Genomic DNA, 10,911 nt, shown 5'->3' with positions numbered 1-10,911 from the left:
GTATAGTGCTTTTTCTAGTGACTACACACCTAGGAAGCTGCGTTTAATTTCTTCTGACAATTGTGATAACTTTGCGAGCTTCTACCTTCATTAACATCTATAAAGAAATAAAAACATCTCTTACAAATTTTGCTAGCTAGATCACGCACACTTGAAAAGACAAAGAAAGTGAGGTGACATCAAATAGAAAGATAAATAAAGGTTATTTGAATGGTTTACACGTTCGTAGTAATTTGCGTAATAAGTTTGGCGATCTACGTATTTTATATCGCTTAAAATGTTACCTCCCAATTTGAAGATTGGCTAATCGTAAAATTCATAAGACTTTATTAGATTCAAAAATGGTTTATTACGGATCAGCAGGGCAACTGTGCCCCATACATCCACATCCAGAACACAACAAAAATACATATTATGCCTTATTAAGAGTTGCAGCTTAATAATACAGGGAGGGAAAAAATTTAACGTTCAAAAATAGTTGAAAACCCCGAAAAGAATGGTTGGGGTGGGATCGAAATTCCAACGGTGAGCCGCTCAAAAACTGAAGTTTTTTGTGAAATTTTCAACCCTTTCGGACAAGTGGTTTCGGCGCTGCACCCCAAAATCCAAATTTGAAACAAGTTTAATATGGGAAATCCCATGTTAAACCACTTGAATTTTTTTTCGAAAATTCATCGTGCAAAGGTGTTTTAACTTGGCGAAAAAAATTCCAGCATTTTCGACTTTTCCAGAAAACTCCTGTTAGGGTTCACTTAACTTTATTGAAAAAAGAAAAATATCTATAAATTTTTTCAAGATTTACAAAATTTAGCTGGGATCTTCATATACATCTCATAAAAAATTATAGGAGCGTCGGCGGTCATGAGTTGTAAGAGTTGTAGTCGAATGAATGAAACACGACAAGTAAACTCAACTATTAGATTAACTTTAATCAGCAAAATCAACAGGGGATCTTGAAATCTGGTGTTTGAACTTAACGATGATATTTAATAATATTTATTTCTGTGTATGGTTGATTGGGATGAAATTAGGTTTCTATTTATTATCAGAATTTACAGTACATTATTACATCAATTAGTTGAAAGCACAATTAGTCAGTTAGTTAGATTTATTAACTAAAGTCAATTTAGAAAGAGATGCCGTAATCGATTGTTCTGTAAAGTTTCGTGAGAGTAGAATGAGTGTGGGGATTCTAGAAATTACGCGAATCATCTGGTAGTTTCCAGCACAGAGTGTAGGGAAGAGAATCACCGCAAAACAAAAATACTCTCGTGCAAGCCGTTATCATGCTGCGCGCGATTTCCCAAGTGTTCACCAGGGAAAACCATGAAAAATCGAAACTTGGTCATGTAACAATGAGTTTGCACCTCTTATTTGGACTCGTAATGAAGTGCTGATTTCAAAAGAGTTATTGGTTTTCTAAATTCGGGGCATTTTTCAAAAACATCTTTTTTGAAAAGTTGAAAGTTTTTCCAATTAAAGTTTAAAAATGTAATACCTATTTGAAAAATGCTCCGGTAAATTTCACCACCGGAAACATGTGCGGCACTACAGTTTTTGGCGACTTTGATGTTGACCGTCATCTCCAATCAGCCACTCAACCCTACCCACCAAAAACACCCCTTCCGGACGCCGGAACAAAAAATAGACCTTAGAATCGGAATCAGCGCAAAATTTTAGTCTAGAAAATACCTATGCACGTTGAATTTTCGAAAAAAAAATCTAAGTGGTTTAACATGGGAATCCAATAATAAACTTGATCAAAATCGTATTTTGGGGTGCAGCGACGAAACCACTCGTCCGAAAGGGTTGAAAATTGTACAAAAAAAATAATAATTAAAATTCCAGTTTTTGAAGGGCTCATCACCGTTGGAATTTGGATCCCACCCCAACCACTCTTTTCGGGCTGATCAGTTCTTTTTGAACGTTTAATTTTGCCCCTCCCTGTATTTAAATTGAAAAATCTCTCGTTCTAAAATTACGTCTCACCATATCAACGGGATTTTTCGCTGACAAGATGAAATTGGTTTTGTTTGGCTTTAACTAGAAATGTTGCAAGCCTGACGAATAGCACGTAACCTTTTCAAAAAGTTGTCAAGATAACAAGCAATTTACCAATCACGCACACCTCTCTTTTGGATTTTCCATCGGCATAGAAAGAGCCTTTGTACTTAACTTAAAGAGGCACAATGGAAGGGCGCGAAACTTTATATATACAATAACAGCGTAGAGAGAAAACAATATAGTATAGACAGTATAGTCAATATTGTGCACATAAATAAGCAAACATGCCATCCGCAGGTGAGTGTGTTGCTATTTATTTATTTAAACAAATTTCAGTTTTATCAACGAAGGAATATTTCTAGAGCACAACGTTGTCAGCTCTCCTGAGGGAGACTTAGAAATACCAAATGTTCCTCTCATGACTTACGTTTTTGAGCATCTGAATTCCAGACTGGACAAAATGCCAAAGGACAAACCTTGGATTGTAATTATAACTCAATTTAACAACTCATTGTCAGAGGAAATGGAAAACTTTGCATGTTATCTGTAGATAGACATCCCGTCTGGCAGGTCCATTCTATTTTCGGAAGTGCAGCCTAACGCTCGGAAAATTGCTAGTGCCCTGACTAGACTCGGTCTCAAACACGGAGATTTCATCTACTTCTGCACGTTTGAAATGGCCCAGTTGTTCCAAATCCAAGTGTCACACTATCTTTTGGGAGGGTGCGTGAGAGGATGCCACACTGCTACAACGGCGGGTCTGTACTTAAAATTAGATCCGTAGGAGACGCAGATGTTGAATGTTCGATTTTAGAAACAATCGCCACTCATTTGAGGGAGACTGAAGCCAAGTTCGCAATCGTGGACCCTGAGACAGTGGGAAAAATGAAGCAAGCGATTAAAATAGCCAATGTGGAAGTTCAACTGATTAGCATTGGCGCTGAGAAACTTCCAGGGACGATTTACTACTCTGAGCTGCTTGAGGACGATGGATCAGGTGTGATCATCACCTTTTTTGGAAAATATGCACCACAACATAGAAATTTAAAAACTAGCATTCCCTGAGAACGTGAAAATCAATCCAGAAAAGGACATTGCTGTTGTGATCAACACGAGCGGCTCCACTGGAGATCCCAAGGGAATCGTGCACACTCAGAAATCCATATTGGCTGCAATCATGGCCGAGTCCGAGTAAGTGGACCCTAGCTGGACAATACATCCTCAAATTTAAAACCTGCTTTATAGGGTTCTTGGAATAGAAGATTCTATGATGGAGCTCATGATGAACTATGGCATCGTTGTGTAGGAGCGGTAGTCGTATGAAGTAAAACACTCAACTACTGATTTTTAACTTTACTTCTTACTTCTTGCTTTATTAGACTGAGTGAACAGAGACTGGCCAAAACGGCTGGCCATAAAGTGCGTCGCGAAGTGGAGTTTTATTTGAATCATATTTATTGCTGTGCATTACTAATATGGGTGAAATTGGGTTTAATATAGGGTATGAAACACAAATTTTAAGTAACATTTTCCCAATTAAGTGATATAAACTAAATTTAAAAAATTAAAAAGGAATTATAATCTCAACAAATTAAATCCAATAATTTAAACAGGATTTATAAATGGAAAATCTCTTGTCTACAGCCTAATGGAATTTTTTTGTACCCACACCTCGCCGTTTGGATCACAAAGCAAACAGAAAAGATGAAGGAGATCAGAGAGCAGGATTTCCTGAAAACTCTTATTTGTGGTGGATGGGTCATCGACTCGTATACGGCCGACACATTGTCCGAAATGTTACCGAACGCTCACTTCAAGGTGACATATGGCTTGACGGAGACTTTCGCAGCGACTTTGAAGAAAAATGGCCCCAAGCCAGTAAAAATGGAGCGTACCATCAATCAAGGTAAAAATCACGACCATAATAGCAGTACATCTGATAAAAACATTGTTCCGTGTGTTTACAGATAAAGAATACATATCTTCTGGTCAACCAATGCCTAACTACAAAATTAAGGTTTGCAGATAAAGATAAAAAAAATGATTAGAAGAAAAACTTTTACTCTTCTTAGGTGGTTGACGTGAACACCAGAGAAGCTCTTGGTCCACACAAACGAGGAGAAATTCTTGTTAAGGGTCCTGCTGTCATGGCAGGGTACATAAACGAAAGAGGAAAACCAGTAAATAGCACATTAAAAAATTTATATATAGTGAATGAAAACTTTTGCAGTACAACATGGTGAGTTTCACAGAGGACGGCTGGCTGAAGACCAGTGATCTGGGCTTCTACGATGAAAGAGGACATCTTTACGTGATTGAACGGATCACTTTCGTGTACAAGTACCTGACCATGATCACGTCACCAGCGGAGGTCGAATCGATTCTGCTAGAACACCCGGACGTGCTGGAGGCAGGAGTCGTCACCTTCCCCGATCGAGATTTTGATAATCTGGCCAAGGGTCTTGTGGTGAAGAGGCCTGGCAGCAAGTGCACCGAGGCCGATTTGGTCAAATTTGTTGCGGACCGGGCGGCCATCAATAAGCACCTGCACAAGGGCATCCAGTTCGTCGATTCTCTCCCAATGAACATGGGAGGAAAAATTGACAGGCACGCCCTCAGGCGCTTGGCCGTAGAATAGAATTTGGATTGATTTACTTTTTAATTTCATACAATTAGCAATTGGAATTTTGGTGGTTCAATTGACTTTTATTGTTGGCCAAAAGGCTTTTCTTGAGAATGATGAAGTTTTAAATTATTTTACACAGCTTTTATCTTTAACACCAATGAACACATATACTTTATGATCTTGATAACACATCAAAATTAGCTCACACATACTATGATAAAATAGACGATAAGAAATGTAGCCTTAAATTAATGTCTTAACCTTAAATCAAAAAAGGAAATATGCTTTTAGCTCAAGTTATGGGGACTACCTATCGGCGTAATTATGCAACCTGCACGTCAGGTCACTTTTGCTCCCCACTCATCGCTGCAGCGGCTATCATATCCACAAACCCTGTAGCAGCCGAAGCGACATGAGTGTCTAAGCTAAAACGCAAAGCGATCTCACGCCTGAGCTCTCGCACCACTCGTCGTCGTAAAGCTGTTGGCCGAGGGTGCCTTAAAAGCGTGTGTTAGCTAATTAACGATATGACCCGGACTCGGGTTCTACTTCTACTTCGAACAATATAGCACGCATTAAGGAAAAAGTGAGGTGTTTGAAGTATCCCACACAGCCTAGCTATTCGAGCACCCACAAAGTTTACGACGAGTTGAATTGTTGCAGAAAATGAGTTAATCTAAATAAAAATCTAAAAACTATACACTTCGTTTGTAATTTTTGGGAACCTTATAAAGAGTCTGCTATGAATTGAGTAAGAAGAAATCACATTTGTAAAGGTATAGTTATCAAGTAAAGCAATCAGTTTATAGCTAAAAATTCTAAAAGAATAAATTTATGCGACTAGCTTTTCATGCCGAATTAAACTGTGGTTACATGGACGTAGCGAAATATTTTTATTTGCTGATCCTTCGAGTTGAAATTTCATGTTGAAAATCATGTGATTCAAATATTTCGCTCCGTGCCACAGAATTTAACCACAAAATATATGGAAATATTCGATTAAAAATAAAATTTGGCATTTCTTAACACGCTCAGGACGAGTATCTACGAATCTGTTGAGGATAGGATACTAAATATTTTCGCAAGTAAAGTGAAATTTCTTGGCTTCTCTATTTTCAGGGTTACAAAAAAGTTAACATCGCAGCAATAGTGATGTTTCTTTTCGATTTGATCCAATATCTGCTATTAATGTGCACATTATGAAGACAGGGCGAAGCAGGCAAGCGACCAGACCAAGGAGTCCAAACTGACTCACGGGGAGATGGGTATTATTTCTCGTGCTGAGACAGACCTCGAGGTCGGTCGAGTGACTGACTGAGATCTCACCGAGTGGGTAAAAAGAGGGAGAAAGAAAATGGCCCTTTGCCAAAAAAGTGGCGAAAAGGTTTAAAAAAGCGATAGGCATTTTTCAAGCGTAGACAAAGGGGTCTAACCGATACAGTGAGCAAAACACGAAGGTAATTTGCTCTTTTGTGAGCATATATAAATACTAATTTTATTCGACGAAAAATTTGAGACCAAAAGGAATTTAACGCTTCTTGACAGATATTAATTTAAGTTCTTGTTTTAAGACAGATCTTAAATTACATAATTATTAACACATAGTTAATTAGATTATGATTTGATTATGCTGGTACACCTTTTTCAATTGATTTAATATTTCAAAGTACTATTAGCTTTTCATAAATTAATTTCAATTAACTTAAAACTCTAAATTAACTTGCGGAAAAATGTTATTGTAAGTGACAGAATGTTTAGGAAATTTGAAAACGCTGAAATATAGGGTATGAAACAAACTTTTTTAGAAACGTTCTCCCAATTCAGTGATATAAACTAAATTAAAATAATTAAAAAGGAATCAGTTATTTCCTGAAAAGAAAAATACATAATAAAATAGTAATCTCTTGGCTATACCTTGCACAGGTTTAAGTTATCTCTCAAGTGGTTGTTATAGATGTTGTATAAATGTTAAAGAAAAAATTAATATCTGCAGCTATTATGATGGAGGTTTATCGATCAATTTTAATGCGGAAAAATGGGAAATCCAAAGAGCACCGCCGTATCACTAAATTTTGCTCTGAAAGCGCAGTCCTCCTTTTAGATAAGAGTCAAGCCTTCAAGGAGATGATTCAAAGTCCAATTGAGCCGCAGATGTCTTTTATGGGACGAAGTACATGACGTGACATTATCTTCTCCATAAGTTTTTATCGCGATTTTGTTAAAGGATCTAGAGATTTTGCACATCATCCAAGTAATATTGACGTTGTGGGTACGTATGTATAACATCCTACTTGAAAAGTAGTGAAATCTGTCCCGTTGGGTATTTCCTACACGCCATGCGTAAATATGTAGTTGTTTAAAATACAACATATATAAATATTCCTTACTAGGGGAGCCAAAAATTGATGAAAATTCATTTTAGAAGGACACCTGCAAAATGGATTTTTCTCATTTGTTGCCATATAACAAATTTGGGTAATAAATTTTAATAAAAATGAAATAATTTTTTATTGCTTGTTAGGAAAGCTTCTGCTCATTTAAAATCGAATAAGGCAATAGAAGAAATACATAAATATTTGTAACTCAAATACAGAAAGCATTTCGGTCCACTTTTACTCATCAATCATCAGGGTTCCGAGTTTTATCGGGCCGGTTTAAACCTGGTTAAACCAGATAGTAAAACCTGGGTTTTTTGGGTTTTTCATTTCATATAGCATATGTACAACCTAAAAAATATTAAAAATTAAACGATGAAAAAATTATCTGACAGTGACATATTATGGTGAATGAGACGAAACCAAAAAACAAAGTCGTCTTGGGCCGAACTGGTTAAACCCGGTTTTAACCAGTTTAACCCATCCCCCGGGTTTTTCGGAACCCTGTAAATCATTAATCTTTTCATAACACACCGTTAAAGAAAGAGTTTGGAATACTTATAATATTTAACTTGATATTTCCCCAGCAAAAATTGTTATTTATATAACAATATAATGCATGATCATCAAAAATCAAATTGTGTATAACTAAAACTATCCGATTTATCAGAAGTATCTTTAAAACACCAAGTTCAAAGTGAAAATTAGGCTCGATGATCTAACATTATGAGTAATTAAATGGGAAATTTGTTTGTTCAGCATCAAAGATCATCGTCACGAAATCTTATCTCAACGTATTTATAGTACAGCAGAGAAAGAGTAAATCATTAAGCGGCAAGAGGTTCAACACACCTCCTAGCGACGATTTGCGACCCCTGCTGAGTGTTGATTAAACTTTTGATACTACAAAAGTAAGTTTCCCAGGAATTCATAGTAGGAAAGTGGAATTTTAACACAATGTTGTTGCAGTGGAGCGAATTTACGAATCACCGAGAAAGGCCGATCCTAATGATATTCCAAATGTGCCAATTTATGACTACATTTACAAGAAGCTGTGCGACAAAAAAATGGAGAACTCGACCGACCCCTGGATCGTAAGTGTTATTTTTTCATATCCTTAAATCTAAGGACATGAATTGAAAAATTATAAAAAAAAATCATATTTAGATCGATTCAAGAACTGGTGTTGAGGTGCGATTTTGCGAAATTGATCCTGTCTCAAAGAAAATCGGCAGTGCCCTGACCCGGCTGGGCTTCAAAAAAGGCGATTTCTTGCACTTCGCAACGTACGAAACTGCACAGCTGTATCTGGTCCAGCTTGGTATTTGGAGGATCGGAGGGGCAGTCCGTGGCTGCTTTCAAGAAGAATCGGCGGGTAATTTTATGAGATTTATTCAAGCGAAGGATTGTTTAGTTTCAAAATATAAGTTTATTATGGGCTGACAGGGCAACTCTGCCCCAAATCAGCACACATCCATAAAGTAATGATACAATTATGTAGGAACAACATTTGGAAGGAAGTTTAAATTGTGGCAAATATTTTAGAGGAGTTGGCAAGGCAAATAAGCGAGAGCAAGACGCGATTTGTCCTTGCTGATGAGGAAACGTTGCCAAGGATGAGGGAAGCGGTGGCGAGTTTGGACTGGAAAATTACGATCATTGTTTTTTCCAACGAGCCTGTTGAGAATGCTATCACTGTCAACAGTTTGATGCAAGACGATGGAAGCGGTAAACGCTCTATTTTTTTAAATAACAAATTAAATACGGCTTCAAATGTAGTAACGTAATAAGTAGCAACATTCGAGATTTTATTTAAAACTATTCGTTCACACTCTAAAATTTCACGTTCAGCCATATTAGTTCAATTGAATTATAATCCTTGCTTAAATTTATAGCTTTCCCCAGCAAAGTGGACATCGATCCAGACAATGACACATTTGCAGTTGCAAACACAAGCGGAAGCACTGGATTGCCCAAAGGAGTTGTTCAAACGCACAAATGTGCTGTAGCACTTCTTACTAAACGGGAGTAAGCTTAGATTTTATATGATCAATTTATGCCTATGAATGACTAATATACTTTAATTTTATAGTTGCATGCCCTTCTTTGATCACTCTATCATGACGCCAATGAACAACTTCCCTCAAGGAGTATTCACAGTGACGACAGGCGCACTCGCGCATGGCCTCCGGGTAGTGCACTTGGGCAAATTCGAAAGGGAGCAGTATTTTGACCATTTGGTGAAGTACAAAGTAAGTCTCTATTTAAAATTTTACCTCGTGTTTCAATTACACTCATTACAGCCTGGAACCGTGGTGATGTACCCGTTTGTTGCGACCTGGTTTGCCAGACACGAAAATTTAGACCAATTGGACCTGAGCTTCTTGAAGGTCATTCTTTGCGGCGGCGCTATCATTGACCCGGTGACAATGGCACTTCTGGTGAAGAAACTGCCTCACGTCAAAGTGAAACAGGTATAATTATTTTCAAATTTTACTGGAGGAATTTATTTTTACCTTTTTAAAGATGTACGGAATGACTGAATGTCCTGGAATTATAAATACAGGGGACGAGGTTGGTGTGAAAACTGCTGAGGTTGGAGGTGACTTCATAATTTCTGATTAAATATAAAGAAATTAATTGAATTTTAAATAGGCAAGGAATATGTCTCACCAGGGACACTCACGCCATACGTGAGTGCTAAGGTATGAAATAGGCGCATTTAAAAGTTTTAGGTTCAAATTCTAACAAAATACGAACGTTTCAGATTGTAGATATAAACACAAGAGAGACGCTGGGTCCATATCAAATAGGCGAAATCACGGTCAAGTCCGTTATTGTCATGAAGGGCTACTTGTCCAAAGACTCTCCCACTCCCATACGTTCACACATCGACTCGGAGGGGTGGTTCAGCACCGGGGACGCAGGATTTTTTGATGATAAATCACACCTGTACCTCACTGAAAGACTTAGCTCCGTTTTCAAATACATCATGTATTTTGTAAGTTTAAAATTGAAGAATTAATTCTTGCGCGATTATTTTGTTCAGACTTAATACACCTCCAAACGCGAAGATGAAAATTTTCTATTTGCAGAACGTTGTAGAAGCTTTATTATAATCTTATTTAGAACATCAATATTTTTGATTATTATTGTTCACTCCGTCCGCAGGTTTCCCCAACAGAAATCGAGACTATCTTGCAACAGCACGAGAAGGTCCTTGACGTCGGAGTAGTGGGGGTGCCTAACCCTGAGACCACCAATCTGGCTAGGGCATTCGTCGTCAAGAAAGGAGAAGTCTCAGAGAAAGAGTTGTGTGACTTTGTAGCCGAGAGGCTGCCCGTTTACAAACACCTGCACGGTGGAGTGCGATTCGTTGAGAAGATGCCAATTGGAAAAACTGGAAAGTTGGATAGAACGGAGCTCAAGAAAATAGCGATCCAGCTGAATTAATCTTCATTACCATTATTTTGGTTAAGAGTATGAATAAAATAAAATTTTGTTACAAATGGGTTTCATTTGGCATCAATTAAAAATATAATGAATAAAAACTTACTTTTCTTCATTGCAAAATTAAATGAATCATTGAAGAAATTTTTGTCAAAAGCAGAAGAAAGCCATTTTACTATAGTTTCAAAAAAGGCAGGAAATGAATAATTTTGTATTAGCTATAGAAGAAATTAAACGCAGCTTCCTTGGCGTGCGTTAACATCTTGATATTACACGTGTGCTGCTTACTGTACTCGTAATAAGTTGGATTTTAACTTTGAACAGCCAAAATAAATTGGTACGATCTTCTTCTCTCAAAGGAAAAAATGCAATTTAGTTAAAACGTCTTTTTAGAATCCAATAATGGCAATAATATGTGCTAATGAGATAACGGACGGACAGTAGTTATCCATACAG

At 37.3% G+C, this 10,911-nt stretch overlaps 3 protein-coding genes across 3 annotated transcripts; all 3 read left to right on the top strand.

The window, feature by feature from the left end:
• The first annotated feature begins 2,838 nt into the window (after positions 1–2,838).
• Positions 2,839–3,310, top strand: LOC135945284 (3-hydroxybenzoate--CoA/4-hydroxybenzoate--CoA ligase-like). Its single transcript, XM_065492874.1, has 3 exons — positions 2,839–3,001; positions 3,060–3,195; positions 3,250–3,310. Exons 1-3 carry the CDS (start codon positions 2,890–2,892, stop codon positions 3,308–3,310), a joined length of 309 nt encoding a protein of 102 aa, XP_065348946.1. The 5' UTR covers positions 2,839–2,889.
• Positions 3,311–4,078: 768 nt separating this feature from the next.
• Positions 4,079–5,324, top strand: LOC135946516 (luciferin 4-monooxygenase-like). The gene is made up of 2 exons (XM_065494765.1): positions 4,079–4,184; positions 4,235–5,324. Exons 1-2 carry the CDS (start codon positions 4,152–4,154, stop codon positions 4,640–4,642), a joined length of 441 nt encoding a protein of 146 aa, XP_065350837.1. The 5' UTR covers positions 4,079–4,151; the 3' UTR covers positions 4,643–5,324.
• Positions 5,325–7,797: 2,473 nt separating this feature from the next.
• LOC135946981 (luciferin 4-monooxygenase-like) lies at positions 7,798–10,518 on the top strand. Its single transcript, XM_065495517.1, has 11 exons — positions 7,798–7,916; positions 7,975–8,099; positions 8,173–8,380; positions 8,551–8,733; positions 8,901–9,033; positions 9,098–9,257; positions 9,309–9,479; positions 9,532–9,607; positions 9,661–9,710; positions 9,773–10,006; positions 10,177–10,518. Coding segments are annotated over exons 1-11 (1,623 nt in total). The 5' UTR covers positions 7,798–7,915; the 3' UTR covers positions 10,459–10,518.
• Positions 10,519–10,911: the final 393 nt, after the last annotated feature.

This window comes from Cloeon dipterum, chromosome X (genome assembly GCF_949628265.1).
Source record: "Cloeon dipterum chromosome X, ieCloDipt1.1, whole genome shotgun sequence".
NCBI classification, from domain to species: Eukaryota; Metazoa; Arthropoda; class Insecta; order Ephemeroptera; family Baetidae; genus Cloeon; species Cloeon dipterum.
Note: the sequence above shows the minus strand (reverse complement) of the source record. Positions and strands in the feature narration are given on the sequence as shown.